The 19,773-nt window shown below is 41.4% G+C and overlaps 1 protein-coding gene across 2 annotated transcripts in view; it reads left to right on the plus strand.

Annotated features, from left to right (window-relative positions):
- Positions 1-11,920, plus strand: part of LOC308281284 (protein kinase C alpha type-like) — a 210,052-nt gene extending 198,132 nt beyond the window's left edge. For both annotated transcript variants that reach the window (XM_080721426.1, XM_080721427.1), the window contains one exon: positions 5,508-11,920. In XM_080721426.1, coding sequence (XP_080577552.1) covers positions 5,508-5,675 — 168 coding nt within the window. In that variant the 3' untranslated portion in view covers positions 5,676-11,920. The remainder of the gene's footprint in view (positions 1-5,507) is intronic.
- The last annotated feature ends 7,853 nt before the right edge of the window (positions 11,921-19,773 follow it).

Here is a 19,773-nt window from a genome sequence, read left to right on the forward strand (position 1 = left end):
CCAATCAATCAATCAATCAGTATCTAATTGGTGCTCCAAGGGATTACTGAACATGCGCCGCTGTGTCACTATAAGGCTTTAATATCCATTTTTACAATAGCCTAACTGAGACTGAGCATGCATAAGTGTCCAGATATCACACACAGATGTCTCTTAGACATAAAGGAGACATTAAGCTACACTGTTTCTGACTGCAGCAGCACTTGTTGAAGCCGTGAGTTAAACTTTCCAGAGTGTTAGAATTCAATTGTATCAGTCAGTATCCAGTATCACAAAGCCAATGTTAAAATCCCTAGCGAAAAACAGACTAAAACACCATGTGACATCTCTTTTTTTAGCTTGTAGCCGAGGGCTAAATATAATGATTGGGAGGTTCTTGTGGCTGGTGATGTTGCTATCCAAAAACATGCTGCTCTTTCCCAACACGTTGAGCTATTTTCAACCTCTAGCAGTCAAGCTCACTCAGCACATGCAGCAGTGTATCCTCGCCATGGAATAGAATGAATCAAAATGAATGTGAAATGTGACAAGCACCATGACTTGTGGAGAACAGTATTTTGCTCCCGTCTATGCCTAGTGTGTATTATGTACAGTAGCAATAGAAACAGATTTTGAACCTATCCCTGTAAGGAGAGGTCCCTGTTCCATGAATTGAGGCCTTATCAACTTTTTCCTCATGTGCTTAACCCATTTAGGCCTGAACACATTATGACGCAATATTTTATGTTTTAAATATAAAAAAAAATAGCAGATATACAAGCTCACAGCGCGGCACCGAGTTTGTAGATCTGCTATTTTTGAAAAATCGTTGAAATATCGTGAAAATTAGAATTTTGACTCGATCTTTTGAATCCTTCTAAGATTTTTGGAAAAAAAAAAACATGTTTCTATGTCAGCAATCTGGCCAGCCATCGTCAAAGAAAAGGTCCTTTTCACTTAACTGGAGCTCAGTTAAGCGCGGCACTCGGTGCCGCGCTGTGAGCTTGTATATCTGCTATTTTTCACTGGTTAAAGCATTCAATAATTCTAGGCCTAAATGTGCTTAATTCCATGTCCTTCAAAAACAAAACCTCTACGGTTGCAATCTAAAAACCTGTGCGGGTGCCAGCCAAATGACCTACTCATGAATGTTGATTTCAGCAGAAATGTCCTTTCTGTCTGTTCCAGTTCTGTGTTGCTGTCGGCTTGTGTGTTTGTGTTCCACTGCTGCACACCACTGTACTTTGGATTCTACAGAGCCAGTAAACTGTTACCAGCGATTATCTGCAAGGTTCAAAATGTTAACCAAATTGCTAATACCAACTTTAAGAAAGGACGGCTACGGCAACGGTAACCGTATTCACGGGCAGTCAGTCACACAACACCTGGGGAACATGAAAGCCTATTGTGTGTGTGCATGTGTGTGTGCGTTTATGTGTGTTTCAACTTAGCGTCTGTCTTTTGGGCATGTCATACTGTCACAAACAGTCAAAAAAGCTCACAATGTGTTACATTGGGATGTTCTATTTTACTATTTGTCGTACAACACAATGTCACAGCAGGGATCTCCCCACGCAGCATGTGATGTTGTTGGTTCTTTCCATTCATAGTGCTGAATGGCATTTGGTTTAGATTGCAACCATTCTAAGCGCTCATCGTATGAGTTCACAAACACTGGCAGATAACGGTATGCTAAATTATGGCACAACGCTTTGTAATAAGTGCTGCCTTTATTTATTTGCCCTGGGTGTGGTACAGAGTGGTACAGAAGGTAATGAGCTTGTGCTAATTAGTCATATCCCCTAGGGAAGGTATTGCAGCTGACACTGGATAAATGCTAGTGTCTCCTCAGCCATGAATTCCAAAACTGTGTACAGCAGCCTTGGGCTGTGTTCACACCAGGCAAAGAAAAGAAAAGAAAAAAGAAAGTGGCACCACCTTTTACGTTAAACCCATTGAGAAATGACCATAAGGCAACTGCTTAGTGTCCGCTTTTCAAGGGCGCTGATAAGAGTGCCTTTTCTTGCAGAGCGGAGCGCTTTTAAAAGTTGAGAATAGTTACAAGTTTTGGAGAAATGCGCTTATGATGTGCCCTAATATCAGCCACAGATGCAACCCACACTCGACTACCACCAGCATCCCTCATCCTCTTCAGCGTTGTAGTCACATTCTGACTACAACGTCTGCTGCATAGACGCATCGCCATGGGAACCAAAGAGTTCAGTAAAAGGGGTGGGACCCCGTAGCCGGCGGCTGTTTGCTTAACGATTTTGACTGCTACAGCGATTACGTCAAAGCAGCATTACCGTCCTGAAAATCGTCAAGCTTAAACTCTCTAATGACAACGCGTGGCAGTGAGTTATTGTAATTATACAACAGAGGGCTGCACTCTGACCTGTTAGAAAGAGCAAATAAACTTCAAGACCAACAATCCAGTGCATGGAAAGACTACTATAATGTACATAAAGAAGCATCATGTAAGGATCCTCCTGGCTCAATCTAAATGTCACGTTTAGGGATGGAACTGTACTGTACTACACACACACACACACACACACACACGCACACACGCACGCACGCACACACGCACGCGTGCGTGCGCGCGCACACACACATTACAATTGCTTTCATGAGTTTAGAGGGAATAATCACTGGAAATGGCAGTAATGGGATGTGCACCCACACTCCTGGCCATACATGACCTGGGTTTGTAATGGAAAGCTCTGAAGTGCTAATTCAGCCACTGCATGGCGTGAACCATTTCCATGCCTTTGATTTCGATTTGAATATCCTCTCATCACCCAAACCAAAAAAGACACTTTGATGTCTCACATTGGGTATTGGCGGTTTCGCCTGCGCTCATGTGAACATACTAATTAACCCTGTTTGCCACCTTGTAACATCTTGCTGCTGTTACGATTTGGGCTCAAGCTATAATTTTTTCCTTCATAATGCGATAGTTTTCGCCGGAGGGAGGTCAAACGCACAACAACATTTACATAATACATGTGAGCCGAGATGCAGCCCATGTATTTTTAGGAGCAGATTGCTATTCCACAGCTGTGCCATTGTTAACTTGCCATCCCGGATGCTTAACTGCATTGTAATGGGATGTAGAGCGTGTAATGCAAAGTTATTGCGGGAATACTGTACTGTAGGTGCATAATAGGATAAGAAGAACAGAACACCAGGTGTAGGATGCTCTCCACTTCAATGCGGGCCATGGGAGAGATGGACTCAAACTCCTATTTGTTGTGAATGGGGCAACCAGGAGTGTTGCCTGTTGTGCAAGCACATAATCCAGTTGCCAGCTTGAAAATCCTTTTGTCATAGATGATGATGATGATGTAGAGAAGTGGTTTTCAACCCTTTTCATATCAAGGTCCCTTATTTATTCAGCGTCTGAGCCATGGACCACCATTTGATAAGATTTAGCCTCTCAGACCCAAGACTTAGAATATTTGTTGTCGTTGGAACAGATGATGTCCACAATTCCATGCTGTATTTATCTGGTAAAGATAACAGGCAAGCGTTGATCAAAATAACAATTCTTCTACATTCTCTATTTTGTGTAGACTTCTTGTGAATTGAGTAATGCAGATATTTAACAATAATTACAGGTTCATTTGATTTCATTTTACACTCAAGAGTTAAATATCTATAAGGGTCCTTTTGGTTACCAACTCTCCATCAATTAGCTGGGGAGCACCTGGAGCCCCCTCAAGGACCACTGGTTGAAAACCACTAATGTAGATGATGATGTCTGATTCCTATAATACTCTGTGGCCGGTCTCTCAATATAAACGGCAATGTGTGCTGCAAAATCATACATGTCACATGTGTCAATTTAATTTTGAGGTTTGTCACGCAGTAGAATTGGTGCAGCTGACTTAGAGTTAGATGTGTCACACACACAGAGTGCGCAGAGTATGCACATCATGGAGGGCATTTCATGGCACATTATGGTGAAATTCCCAGCTGTCCAAAATAAACAAGTCATGTACTGTATAGGATGAAAGTGTGGGAAAGATACACATTTTGGCAGATTCTGATTTCCATGAGCTGTCCACGAGCCTGTGACTTTGAGGGTGGAAACATTTATACCAGATGTGTTTAAATGAACTATGGATTTGAATGAAATGGTATTTGCATTTTCACAATAAGCATTTTAATGAGGTAATCTCCACAAACTGTACAAGTTTGCTCATTGTTTGTATACTGTATGTCTGATAATGTCTCCACTGCGACAAAAACTCTGGTTTATGTCTGTTGCCTAGCAACATACCAGGACACTACAGTGTCTTCCCTAGCACTGTGGGAAACAGTGAGCACTGTGTCCCATCTATAGGGGCAGCTCACAATACCTGGGAATCCGAGTGCTAACTATTTATACATACTACCTGTGTGGAACTTGGAGAAAGCAGAAATGATTGTCAGAGTGTGTCTGTCTGTTCACTCCCCTAGAGGCAAACTATAGAGTCCCAGAATTAAATTGACACCAAGAATTTGGCTGTGAAGCAAACCTATTTTTGTCTGAATGTTAAACCTTTTAAACCTAACCTTCTTGCTTCTTAGAATTCCTGTTTAATCATGTCTATTGCTTGGTTCCCAACCTTCTCTGGATCAGGGCCCACATGACGATCTCAAACATGTTCACAGCCCACCCATCTGATCACTCAACAGGCAGCCATTCAGCTGCCATGTGAAGTGGTCCGATGGGAGGAGCATGTTTATTTTAATGATCAATCAAGAGATTATGTTCTGGCTTGGATCAATTGAACTAACATAAAATATGTTAATTTTCTATTGGTATCACAGTGAAAACTCATCTTTCAAGGTTTAAAAAAAATTACCATGACTTATTTGTTCATATTAATGACATATTATCATTTATAAAACTGATTTAAACTAAAATTGCCAGTTATTTGGAGGCTCCACTTGTAATATCCTCACAGCCCACCAGTAGGCCCAGGCCCACAGATTGGGAATCGCTGGTCTACTGGATATTAATAGCTGCTATGGCCGTTTCACGGTCGTCTAATGCAGTGCTTCTCAACCTTTTCAGGCGGCGACTCCCCAAAATAATCATATTTGAACTGGGACCCCCCCACCCTCAAGCACTTACCTTGGAGTTGAGGCATTCCATTTTGGTGACTTCCACAGATAAATATTGTGCAAATAGCAGACCTACAAGCTCACAACGACTCACTTTGCGAGGCGTTGTGAGCTCGTTGTAGATCGCTATTTTATATATATTGTTTGCCTCTTATTATTATTTAAAAATTTGGCCAATGTTTGACCAGTTTGTATGGTATAGTTTGTTGATGGCTTTTTCCCTTTTTTAGGTATTAAAAAGGTCTTAAAAGTCCTTAAATTGTCACTTCACTGTCATATGGGAGGACCCCCCTGTGGGTGGTTGAGAACCACTGGTCTAACGCTACCACGCTGCTTCTTATTTGGTCCTTGTAACCATCTCCTTACCTCCACTCTAACCTCCTCTTCTCCAATCTGTGTGTTTTTTCCTGCAGTGCGGCAAAGGAGCCGAGAACTTCGACAAGTTCTTCACGCGCACCCAGCCACAGCTCACGCCGCCGGATGAGCTGGTCATCGCCAACATCGACCAGGCCGACTTCGCCGGCTTCTCCTTCGTCAACCCGGAGTTTGTGCACCCTAGTAGCATCCCTGCTGACGAGTAAAGACAGAGGAGACCGCCCCCCACCCCAAAAGAATGCCACATGATCCCAATAACGCCCCAAAAAGTCTTTGATGTATTGAGACTGATCTTTGATTTTCAGCATAAATATAACATAATTTGTATCCTATAAAAAGGCCACTGGCTGGCATGAACGCTACAGTGGAAATAACAAATAACCAGGCTGCCACTTGAATGGGATAAGCCCACTGCAGCTGTGACAGGAATTGACGAGTGAGAATTCAGTCTTTATGAACCTATGCCAGTATATGTTTCATTTAAGAGAATAATTAACACAAAATAAAGTTAAACAAACAATTAAACTACTAACGCAGACCTTAGGTGAGGTGGGTTAACTTTTCTCTTAGCCCCCACACACCATTAATAGTGAAAGCTTTACAAATCTCAGTGAATTGATATCTATTACAGCCTAATAACATAGTTGTGATCTCCTAAAAGCTCAGCCCAACGTAGGGGGGGGGGGGTTGGGGGGGCGTTGGGAGTCGGCATTGGCACCTTGCAATTGGTGTTGGTACGCAGCAAAGCACAGAGTGTTACTTTAACTCTTTGAAAACGCACCCTTGCGGGGGCATTTTCAGAGAGTGAATGAACCCTTCGGGTTTTCCTGTGTGCACGGTAGCTTGTTTACAGTTTTACCTCCCCCTTTTTTGTCTGACTTCCGTGGCGACTATGAGATTCTATTTTAGTACAATGTTTAATTTTAGCCAGTGTCATGGTCCAGTTTGTGTGTAGCGCCTAACGAGATGACAGTACCCTAGTACCCTAGTTATTATAACGTGCATGCAAATAGCATGTACAAATGCGTAACACTGTACAAACAGCACACGTGTGAGAGGGGCCACACACCTCAGCATAATGACCAACCACGCTGTCATCACCTTCTCCTCATTGTAGGCTGCTGGGTTGTTGTCTGCACAGTCAAATCCTCAGTGTCCATTCAACTCCATGAACCCTGGTGTCTCTATTCTTGGGCGAACAGCTTGTAGGCGGCTATTTTCTGCGAATATGCAGGGGGTCAAAAAAAGTGGGGGTCTAGTATAGACCCCTGGGGGACTCCGGCCAACTGAGTATAATATACTTAGTAAACCCTATATTACAGGGTTTTTGATTGGTTGATTGAATACTTTATTAGTCAGAAATGTAAGCACGTTACAAACTGTGGATTTAATTGTGCGCACACAGTCAGCAGCAGTAGAATTTATACAGTCCCTTCATAGCCCTTTGAGCTGCACGTTGTCTATTAGTTCCCTTTTCATTTTACAACCACGTTGTTGAAGGAACAACTTGTGGGAGTTTAGTTTGTGGGCAGTGGCAGAAACATTGCCATATCTACCTTTAAATAACGATGCTACCAAGTTTACAGTCATTTCCCAACACTGTCCAGTGTTAATCGTTGTCTCTGTCCACTAGTAGCATATGTACTGTATGTACAGTATGTATGGCCGTACATCTCTTCAGATAAGTTGTTCCCTAATGGAATCCATCTGTTCCCTTTGGAAAGAAATAACCCAATAACTCAGAAGCAGAAGTTTCTATTTTTATCATTGTTTCAATTTAGATGATAAAATGATGTAGTAGATGTCATGTTGTCTTTGAGTTAACCATGCAATGTTATATTGTGTAATGGTAGATAAGAACCCATTTGGCCGGTTTCCATAGCAGAGGAGAGGTTTTAGAACAACGGTATCGCCGTTGGCCACGCTTTGTTTTAGGTGTGCTCTGTGTCGGGGAACATGTCATCCACATTATCATATCAATCACATGTTAGGATCCCTTGTGCAACTTCTCTCATTTTGTTTCATGTCATGTTCTTTTTTTTTTTTTAAATAGATTAGTTTGAATCTTCTCTGCCTTTGTGATGTCATGCTAATTTTCCATTAGATCATATAATTGAGATTTTAATGTATCACCAGAGTATAACTCCATTGTAAATATTCATAGTTATTAAAAAGCAGAAGTATAGCAACTTACAGTTTTTATACCAACAACTGAATGTGCTTTTATTACATTAGATAGGTTAAACATATATTTCTATGTAAAAAAACAAAACTAGTGCCCAATACAGATCAAATTTGTAACATTTGGGTGTCTTTCATAGAGTCCAGCTTTACCGACAGTAATTGTGATATATCAGCATAACCTATTTTGGCAGATGTATCACATTTTCGGTTGTTTTCTGTAATCATATCCAACATGTTTGAGTGCATGTGTGATGACTGAATGCGTGCCTGTCTCTTGACCGCCCCTCCTGTATCTGCATGCTACTGGTAAGGATGGTCCATGCACGTGACAAACTTAGGCCTGACTTATAATTGGTTCCAAATTTGTGTCACTCGCCCACAAATAGCAGATCTACAAGCTTGCCGCTGCTATTTTGGGCTGTGCGACACCCAACTTGCAACCAAGTATAAATCAGGGGTAAAATGCTGCATGCTACTAAGTATCAAACCCCACACAGCACCTTAAACATAGATCTAGGTTCAGCGGTGCCATGCTGTCTTTTGAGAGAAGTAGCATTTGAACTGAAGGGCAGTTTACTTATCAAAATGACAGGCAAGGATTTATATATCAATATCAATAAAAATGTAGCTTCCGCAGTCATTATCATGCATCTTTCAATAACAGTGAAAGGTGTACTACTGACAATTCCACTCTGATAAGCTTTAAAGTGATGTTTACATTGTCTGGCTGTGACCTGGCCAGTTGTCCTATACAGCCTTGACCTACAGTACAAGCTTGATAAATACTGCCACTGGTTGCTTTTTACCTTTTAATGCCTGGGGGGGGCTGAACCCAGATCTGATGTGAGGTGTCACTCAACAGCACTGCTTGTCTCTAGAGACCAAAAGGGACCACTCCCTCATTAGTGTCTCATTAACGGGGTTTTGTCTTATACTTGTTGCATTGTATGTTGTTGTCAGTTTATTAACAGTTTATCGTCTAATAATCTGTTTGTCAGCATCACTTCTAATGCAGGAATTTTCAATGGAAATATCACAGTCGAAAACGTATACTGTAAACGCATATCTGGCTGGGAAACACACATGCACATGCGCGCGCGCACACACACACACACACACACACACACACACACACACACACACACACCCCTTTGTAATGTTTCCTCCCTATTTTTCTAAGGGTTGTTTGCTGTCCCTGTCTTTCCTATTGTATTACCTGTCTGTGCCAAACCGGAAAATGCCAGAACCCAATGATATCAGTGTTGCACTAGCTGTAGTCATAGTGTTCCATAATACATTTGTGGCAAATGGCCACACCTTCACTCTCACTGTCCGCCATCATAACATTTACTGTATGTACAGGAGTGTGCCAACGCATGTTGACGTCACTAGACTTAACAATGCCAGGCAGCTGCTGTAGGTAGCTAGTCATCTGTCTGTATATTTAGCATGACGTCCTAGCCATCATCATGCACGGCCATGTCGCTCGAGGGGGAAAAAAGAAGAAAAAAAAGATTTTCGCAATCAGTCAATCAATGCATTCATGTGCGTGTAAATGAGCTCTTAGCCATTATGGCACCCAATGAAAGGCTGCTGAGCATGCAATGCACAAACATACAGTAGTTGTGTAATGATTTGACACAGTTTCTATACAGTTGGTGCGTATTTGTGATGTTTCTTCCAGTTTCTTCCATATTTTCCATACTCTATGCTCTGCATTAGCACCCAGGTCAGATAGCTAGGGACCATTATAAGCTATATATATGGTCCCTATTCCGGGTATGTCATCATAGCCAAACATTCTGTGAAAAAAGGCTATACAGTAGGTCTTGGGTTTCAAGTGCACATGGTTTTAAACAGTGGTATAAAGTAACTAAGTACATTTACTTAAGTAAAATGTTTAGGTATTTACTTGAGTATTTCCAATACTTTTACTTCTACCCCACTACATCTCGGATCTACAAACTCACAATGCGTCGTGATATGCAACACAATGTGAGCTGATAGATCTGCTATTTTCAAAAGATTTTTTTATACATTTGAAAACTTGAAATGGGACATTCTACATAATGAGTACTTTTACTTTTGGTACTTTAAGTACATTTTGATGCCAATACTTTCGAACTTATACTAGAGTAAATTTAGAATTCTGTTACTTTTACTTGTAACAGAGTATTTCTACATTGCAGTATTGATACTTTTACTTAAGTAAAACATGTGAGTACTTTTTCCACCACTGGTTTTAACCACCATGACATCCTTTATGTGTCACAGCGCTTTGCTCCTCCCATCGACCTCCCTGTGCCTACTAATGACTGAGTGGAGTGTAACAGCTTGAATGACAAAACGAGTGAAAGTTGAAGTGTGTCTGATTCTCAGCAATGTGCTTGAAAAAGGGAGGAGAGAGGGTGAAGGAGGATGCATGGGAAGTGATCTGGCTGGCGGAGGTGGCGGGGAGGGGGGGTGATGGATGAGTAAAGGAGTGGATTTATGAAGAATCCTTCAGTGGTGGAAAGCAAGTACTAAGGTTTATTTACTTTTCCACTATTTCCACTTCTCAGTACTTTTACTTCTACTCCACTTCATCTAGAGGCAAACATTGTACTATTACTCCAATACAATTATTTGAAAACATTAGTTACTAGTTACTTTGCAGATATACATCATTATATTATAAAACATACTGTAGATTGGCCACTTTAGCCCTGTTTTATACAAGCTCACGTTTTGAACTTGTATATCTTCTATTTTCAAACAGTTTAAAAATAGAAGGTTATGTATATTTTGATGCCAATATCTTTGTACTTTTACTCAAGTGGCATTTTGAACACAGGCCTTTTACTTGTAACAGAGATTTTTTACATTGTGGTATCGTATTGCCACTTTTACTTCAGTAAAATATCTGAGTACTTCTTCCCACCACTGGAACTCCTAACCAGGGACATGCTGGGCCCCTGATTCAGCCCGGGAAAAAGAGTTGTAGAGGCGCTGCTGCTACTCAAAGATTTGCCATTTCAGATCATGACAAGTGACAAGCCAGTGGGCCAATTACATGAGTTATATTTCGTCATTGTCGGGTGGAAACCTTGTATGTCCAAAACCATTTTAAAAATGATTTAAACTAGTGAAAACAGCCGATCTCTCACCGCGAGGTGTTGTGTGTTTGTAGATCTGCTGTTTTCACTACTTGTGTGCGACAGCCTTGTATGATGAAGCAGTGCTTTGCTTTGCGAAAAAAATTACAAATTTGAAACTTGGAGATTCAAGGTTTCTGCCTGACTGGCCGGGAATGAACCAGCCGTTCGGGAGTTGTCCCGCTTTTCCCAATGGCCAGCACGTCCCTGCCCCTAACCTGCGCCTCCTGCTATTGACCTGTCTCCTGCTCCCCTCTGCTCACTGTGGGTGGCCTCCTCCTTCCTCAGTGGCTGGCCAGTCCATCCATCATTCTATTGACCAATCCCACTGCCTGCTACCTGCTCTGAGCTCCCCTTCCCTCCCCTCCCCGGGTCCAAACCCCCTGTTACCTGAGGGGTTGGACTTGGAGGGTTTTATGGCAGTGCTTCTCAAACCTTTTTTCATTTCAAGGACCCCCGTAACTCTGAGAGTGGGACCCTCACGGGTCCATTTATTTGGTTCCATGTGTACACTCTTCAGAGTTATGGACCTGTAAGGGTCCATTTGGAACCTTGACAGTCCCTGAACCCCACTTTGAGAATCACTGATTTTTAGCCAAGATGTGTGTGTTTATTGTTTCCAAATTCTGTTTGATCGTTTACATCCTGTTCAAAATTCATCATTTTTTAAATAAATTGGTCTGAATAGCCAGTTAAATTATGTGAAAATTCTAGCTTGAATGTTTAAGTTTATGGGAAGAGAGATTCTGATTTATTCCTTTGTTTTTGCTTCACTTCACCTTTGTTTTTGCTTATTTTTACATACATGTTAGCTACATAATGCATCTCATTTGACATACTGTATCTGTGCTTAGATGACACTCTCTTAACCCATACATTACACACATAATCTATTAATCAATCCGTCTTGTTTATTTACAAACCAAACGCATTGTTTATCCTTGTATACTGTATATAAATGATTTAGATATCTGCATAGACAAAGAAAGAATATATTGTATTTTGCAAATGGTGTATGTTCGTTTACGTCTCTAACCTCAGCCTGAAACCCATGAAATGAGTCTGAGCTACTTAAGCCTGTAATCAATAGTGTCATTTGTACCTAATGTATGATAATGCAAATAAAAAGAGAGAAAAACATCTGTGGTTATAGGCAGGTGCTGCTTTTACTCCTTCAGTCAAGTGTTGACATTAAACTTTGTTATAACACCTAGCCAACTTAAAGGTGGTGTAAGTGATAAAAGGACATTGCCTAAAACTAAAGGTCTGTATTCCATCATCTTTACTATAGGGTTTCTTCAGTATTCTCCATATCTACCCTAACAAAAACAATATTTTGTATCCTTACTTACTTATGGCCTATTAAATGTTTACTTAAAGAGGTGGTGCCATAGTTTTGTACTTTTTCTGTTTTTCATGTGTGTAGGAGGTTGAAAGTACTTCATTAGACCCCCTGGTGTGGTTTTTATGAGCAATTATGTATTCTCTTGGTATTTGTTTGTTTTCTCTTGGAGGCTGCCACCTTGTGGTCAAAAGTGTCAGTTAAAAAACACACATACTTATTACATCACAGAATCAACTCCTCCTCTAATTACCATTCACCCAACACTGTGGGGTGTGGCTAACTTCAGCTGGGTCACTACCCACCATGACATCCATGCATACTTAATGAACTGGGGTTGTGGCCACATAAAAACCCAATTTTAACTCTTTCTGTATACTTTTTTGGAAAAAATCTTCCTCCTAGTATAATCATAATACCTGATAATCATGTTTTAGAGGGGGGAAAAATCATGGCACCACCTCTTTAAATGTTTGCTGTGCAATATGCAGTATACTGGACCATAAAGCAAAAAAAAAAAAAAAAAAGGGAACAAATGTGAGATGGAATTGAAGATGCAGTCTCATTAGTGCACAATACAGTTTGCATGCACATTCCCACAGTGGTCAAGGAAAAACCGCCATGCAAAATTCTTCAAATCTGCCTCAAGGTGGCCCTATAACAGATTGCTTCACATTTTGGCCTATAACTCTTGAACCATAGGTCATACAATCAAGACATTCCGTGATTTAGCATTCATTCCATTTTGCAACGATTGCCTTTCAAAGTTTGTGGGAGGGTCCATTTTGCACAAAATGCCACAATTCATCGCTGTGAAAGTTTGCGCACGCACTCCCAGTAGGCCAAGGAAATCCCCCTGGTAATGCTTTAAGAGGTTGCTTCATGAGGTTTAAGAGTTTGCTTCACGTTTTGTTATGTCATCAAATTTTCTTCTTCCCTGGTTTACTTGGATCATGCTGTAACTACCCATATATTTTGTACAAAAACAAATAGGTGCAGATTCTGCATTCATGTGATTAAGATTATACTGATTTTCCATATTCCATTTCAATTGGCTATGACTGACTTTGAAGTTTGCGGGCTCTGGGTAGTCAACCTGGCCTGGCAGAGATCTGCACTTGTTGTTAAAAAAATCAAATCAGAACAAAATGGTCAGTGCGGTGCGTGGTGGTGACGTTCTCTCATGACAGTCATTTATAGTCCAGGCATTTCGGGCAGGAATAGGGTGGAATCGTGCACTTTATGATAGAAGCATGACATTTGGCACACAGTTAGAACATGCCATATGGAACATTTTTGGCTATAGGGCCACCGCAGATTTGTCTTGGGAAACTTGTGGGAGCCAATCAAAGTTGGGCTCTCATAAACTTTACTATACAATAATACAAAAAATAAATATGCTTTAAGTAGCATGTGAGGGGTCAAACTAGGAGTTTTTTGGGATTCTGAATCCAATGCAAGCATTTATTTTGCAGGAAAAACATTCCTTGGGCTAAAAACGGACCCCATAAAACTATGGTTTAGTGATGAGTCATCACTTTTCAGTTTTGTGGCGGCCGTTTCTCGGAAAGGAATGTTTTTTCGTGCAAAACCAATGCTTGCATTGGATTCAGAATCCCGAAAAACACCTAGTTTGACCCCTCACATGCTACTTAAAGCATATTTCTTTTTTTGTATTATTGTACTGTATAGTAAAGTCTATGAGAGCCCAACTTTGATTGGCTCCCACAAGTTTCCCAAGACAAATCTGCGACTGCGATGGCCCTATAGCAAAAAAAAATCCATAATTATGGCATGTTTTAACTGTGTGCCAAATGTCATGCTTCTATCATAAAGTGCACGATTTTTGCCTGAAACGCTCTGACTAATTATATGTACATGAAGATAAAAGCAGTCATCTCTGGATGCATTCTTCAATAAAAATAGAGACTGCTTTTGAAAGCTTAAGTTGCCTATATTAATACTATATTAATTGAATAATTAATACAGTATATATTTTTTGTTTATTCATTCAGATATTCTCGCTAAAGACCTGCTGTACATGTTTCCATTCATTTTCAGATCAACAAGCTTTCTTCAAGTAGAAATTAAAAATAAAAAAAGCTTCGGAATATGTCAACTGTGGACCCAGCTGGTGTGTGAGGAGCCTTCATTCAAAATGTTTCAGTTTACTGAACACGAACACACACACACACACACACACACACACACACACACACACACACACACACACACACACACACACACACACACACACACACACACACACAGAGAGAGAGAGAGTCACAGTCACAGAGCTTTAGCAACATCTGCAAGGCTTTGGGTGAAATTTAAGGTAAACACCACCGTAGTGTTTAATATGGACTGGACAATATTGTGACCTCAAGCAAAATAAGAGGGAGTGGTGTTGCCAGTATTATACCACGTGTAGGTCTATACTACGCAAGGTCTCTGAGCAAAATGGTAAATGTTGGGAGACAACTATTTTACATAACAGACTACAGTCATGTTGTGTAACATGCACAAAGCGCTTGCCTGAATGCTTTAGCGCAGATGTTTTCATGTCACCCGGCCCGTAGGGCCATGACAAATTGAGGAGGACACGTGGTAGTGGTTTAAAAGTAACTGATTTATTAACAACTGGGTAAAATAATAGTTGCAAAGGAGTTTGAGGTGTGTATGTCAGTAGTGTCAGCAATGCATGGATGTGTGGTACAGTAAGTGTCGTGTGGGGTGTTGTGAGTGTGCAAACTGAAACATAAGGGAAAGCAAACAAAGGGTGCTGTCGTCTGGAGAGGGAGAGAAAGACAGGATTGCCACCCAGTCTTATATAGGGCTTCAGGGAGTACGGGGCCAGGTGCTCCCAATGCATCTAATCATCATCAGGCTCCAATGGGCCGACACCAATTGGCTCTGTGGGAGAAGCACACACAGGAAGTACACCATATATGGACACCACACAGGCCCCAGAGGCCAGGCCAAAGGGGGCGTGACACTGTAAACAGCATGACACTCAAAGGTTAAGTATAAGACTGAAGGCAGTGGGGACACATGCCCCTCCTTTTTTATGCAATACATTGTACCCATTTTACCCATTTCAACTGTTGTACCATTATCATAGTTGGAGAGCGGTCTAGGATACGTCTTATTGATGACATTGGCCAATGCCATATGGGCATATACCTAGAGGCCAGTCTGTACTATGACATCACATCATATTGATGACATGTATGGTATCTGAGGATTTAATTAGATACTAGGACCTTGCCCGGGGGTGTGCACAGTATATGAGGGATCGAATGTAGGAGTCTCAGAAGTAATGTTGGAGAACCCAGACGTATCAGTGATGTCAGTCATCTCAAATTTGGACATTGTTTCAGCATGCGGATGTTATCATGGTAGAGACGCATGCGCAGTACAGGCGGCGGTTTCAGTGATGTCAGAAATGTGGGCACTGTTTCACCGTTTATGCCCATATACGGTGTTCCCCTGTCCTATGCCCATACATGGTGTCCGTGTCCAGGCCAGGTCCTCGGTGACCCACGCGTCGAGTATGAAGCCGACCGGTCAGACTGCTATCGTGATGTGTTGGACACACACAGAGATTTGTAGTTAGACTAGGCTGATGTTTGCTGGGAACGATGTCCGGTGGGATTCATATCCTTTGGAAATGCATGCCACTCCAGTTAATACCCACTCACACTCACTCACTCAAGCAGAGATTTCGTGCCTTTATAGAAGTGCCATATTTCAGGGCCTACCTTCCGCACCTGAGTTTCCAAATCTATTTACAGTATGAGCCAACAATGCAAAATGAGTTTGATTGAACTCATTTCATTGCAGGCAAAGTAATTACATTTTCCAGAATAGCAAAAATAGCAGATCCACAGTGTGTCGTGACTGTTGAGATGCGCGACATGATGCAGCAGAAAGTCAATGCGTCCTTGTGCATTGTGAGCTTGTAGATCGGCTATTATCGCCATGTGACATCATCGTATCGTTTGACGAAGTTTAAAATAGCCTACTGTATGAGAGAAGGAAGGCTGCATACGTTTCGAAAAGTAATAAAAAAAATATTTTGAAAAACAATGTTTTGTTCTGTCTCTCATGCCAATTTGTCATTTTTTTACCTTTTTGACAAGTGTACTTGCCTACTGATCATTCTCACCAAGTTGCATATAAATCTGCTCATACAGTAAGTAATTTGGTGCCTGACTTGTTGTGGGGTGCATAATCGGTTATATTTATCTAAGTCAAAGCTAAGAAGAGTATAGTGCAGAGTTAGGAGTTTGAATCTACCAGTTAGTGCATTCTGCTTGCCGACTACGCAAACACAATTGGCAGTATTTGTGGGGAAATGGACTCTTGGTGGGGAGGACAACCGCCGCCGGTGTCACTGGTAGGTGAGCCAGTAGGTACAAGAACAATGGCAAGCAGTGTGAGGAATTTGTTTAAAAAAGGGTGTAGAAATAATTGGCTTCTCTAAATTTAGAATAAAAGTTCAGAAAAGAGAAGAGTGCTGCACACTACTGTGACTCAACATCTAAATAATTGAATGAATGACCATATGACCACATGCTCAGAGGTGGTCAGTGCTTAAGTGAATCTGACAGCCGTGCAGATTCTGTGTAAATTTGTGCCCTCCTCAGCATCCTAAATATACCCCAGGCCAATCTATCTTTCAACAATTCCATACAATATTTAAGAACTAGGCTAGGTGTATTCGGGTGGAAAATCAAATCTATTATTTGGACAGAACAGTTTATAGCAGCCTAAAGGATGCCCCTTTGCTGTATTCATTTGTTGTGCTGCTGCACATAAACCAAAGTAGAGAGAGAGAGAGAGAGAGTGTGCGTGTGTGTGTGTGTGTGTGTGTGTGTGTGCGCGTGCGTGCGTGCGTGCGTGCGTGCGTGCGTGCGCGAGAGAGAGAGGTCTTCAGTATAACATGTTGGCAAGGCCAAATCAATATTTTTATTTAATAATACAACTTGGTGTATAAAAGGGCCTGAGAACTATACTTCCCCCGCAGTGTATCTTGGCAGCCAAACCGTGTGGGTGTAGCCTACTCCAGATAGAGACCTTACCTTGAGGTTATTGTGAAGTTAGGTAACTGTTCTGTGGCTCTCATGTGAAGAGTGCATTTTCAAAGCAAATAGCAGGGTTGGCCAGAGAGACTTCCCACGATAGCTCCTCCCAGAACGGCTGAAAGGAGACATTCATTCTACAGAGGATTGGGCCATGGTGGATAAAGGAGGATAAGGACATTATTGAAAAAGGTATATATTGTTTATATGTAAAGGTTATATTGTGATGTCAAGTGAAGCATCACCCATCCTGGCTGATTTGACATAATATTGTCCAGGGTATCCGGCATTACAACCAGGATAATTTCAGTCAAAATGTTTACAAAAAACAGTTTCACTTTGCTAGCAAAGGATTCTCGGACCGAGAACAATAGTGTGTTGTCTATAGCAACCACACTAATAATAATAACAATATTATTATATTTAATCCAAAGACACTGTATCCCTGGCCATTTCAAAAACATTGGCCCATCACATTTAGGTATGGTGTACTGTGGTTACATTAGGCTATTTACAATGCAAAACACACCACTGTCGACTGCTATGATGGCTTGTCCATTAGCCTACGGTATGTAAAAGCTATGACTGGATGTCACAAACTCACAATCCTCCCCTTTGGGGGCAAGCAGCTTTAAAACTTGATTTGCACCCAGGTGGTCTCATTGACCTCAATGTTAATGTATATTTAACAGTATAATACTGTATATTTTAAATATGTTTTGACAGAGAATCAAAAGTTTTATGGTCAAGATTTGAAGGAGCCTGTGTGGCTTATTTGTTCCAGACTTAAAATAAAAGGCTACATAAATATTTTCAGAAATCTCTACGGGGAAATCTCTTGTGGCGCCACAAAATGGCCGCCACTGCCATGCCCTATTAAACACAAAATAGCTACATTTTCAGGTCAGGATACCAATTATCCATTCGGAGAATAAACAAAATAGTTTACTGTATTTGTAGTATGCATGTAGGTAAGTTATTACAAATACACACACACACACACACACACACACACACACACACACACACACACACACACACACACACACACACACACACACACACACACACACACACACACACCACAGAGAGAGACACACACACACACACACACACACACACACACACACACACACACACACACCTACACACACACACACACACACACACACACACACCACAGAGACACACACACACACACACACACACACACACACACACACACACACACACACACACACACACACACACACACACACACACCACAGAGAGAGAGACACACACACACACACACACACACACACACACACACACACACACACACACACACACCACCGAACGTCGACTGCCCACCTGCAGTGGTGTAAAGTAAGTAGGCCTACATTACTAAAGTAGGCCTACTTAAAGGCCTACTTACTCTGCGCCCTGTGGGAGCAGAGAAGTTGTGAGGGCTGTGACTGTGAGAGCGAGCCTGCGGGCGATGGGAAGAAAATGTACATTGTGCAGACATACAGTAAGTAACAGTCAATTAATTAATTTGATTGGCTTATCGTGCATTCCCACAATGACATCAAACAAATATTAACTTGTTTTTAATATAATTTCTTAAGGTGACAGTAACCCTTAAGGTGGCATAACCCCTTTAAGTAAAATGTTGAGGTAGCCTACTTTTACTTTGATACTAAAGTATTTCCAATTTTCAATACTTAATCTGGAGGTCTCAGTTGGAACTGTTACCCGATTCCGGATAAGCGGTTGAAGATGGATGGATGGATGGAATACTTTTACTTCTACTCCACTACATCTCAGAGGCAAATATTGTACTTCTTTAACATACAATTATTTGTATAATAGTCTATAGGCTTTTCATTGTATACATTAACTGCTTATGAGTAGCCTACTTTTTCTTTTGGTAAGGCCTACTTTAAGTATATTTTGATACCAATACTTTCATACTATAGCCTACTCAAGTAGGCTATAGGTCTACATTTTGAATTATGGACTTTTTTTTACTTAATTGTAAAAAATGTGAGTAGGTCTACTACTTATTCCACCACTGCCTGGAGGAGTAACCTCGCGTCTGGAGGAGAGTGTAAAGTTGGAGAGCGCCACGTGCGCGGCGCGCGGCTCGGTCACAGCGCGCCCACACACACACACACACACACACACACACACACACGCGCGCACGCAGGCACACACGCAGCAGGCAGGCAGGCAGCTAGTGGAGGCTGGAGCGACACCACGCATTAACACTAGAGAAGGACGACAGAGAGAAGAGAGAGACGACGAGCGCTGTTCTCCTGGAGACTTCTTCGTGAAGGTAAAACACCGTCCACAACCGTACACACGTCTTTGTTTGTTTAGGAGGGTTCAGTGTTTGTGTTGCTGTTATTGTTTTGTTTAATATGGGCTTCCTATACTGCATACTTCTGGTTTGGTTGAAAAGAAACAAAGAGAAAACGGCGGTTGCTGTTGTTTGTGTCTGGTTTTACATATTCTACATGCTTATAGGACTGGTCAAGATTTATACTCCATTTGGTGTGCCCAAACACACGTTATT

Source organism: Nannobrachium achirus (genome assembly GCF_963921795.1).
Source record: "Nannobrachium achirus genome assembly, chromosome: 3".
NCBI lineage: Eukaryota > Metazoa > Chordata > Actinopteri > Myctophiformes > Myctophidae > Nannobrachium > Nannobrachium achirus.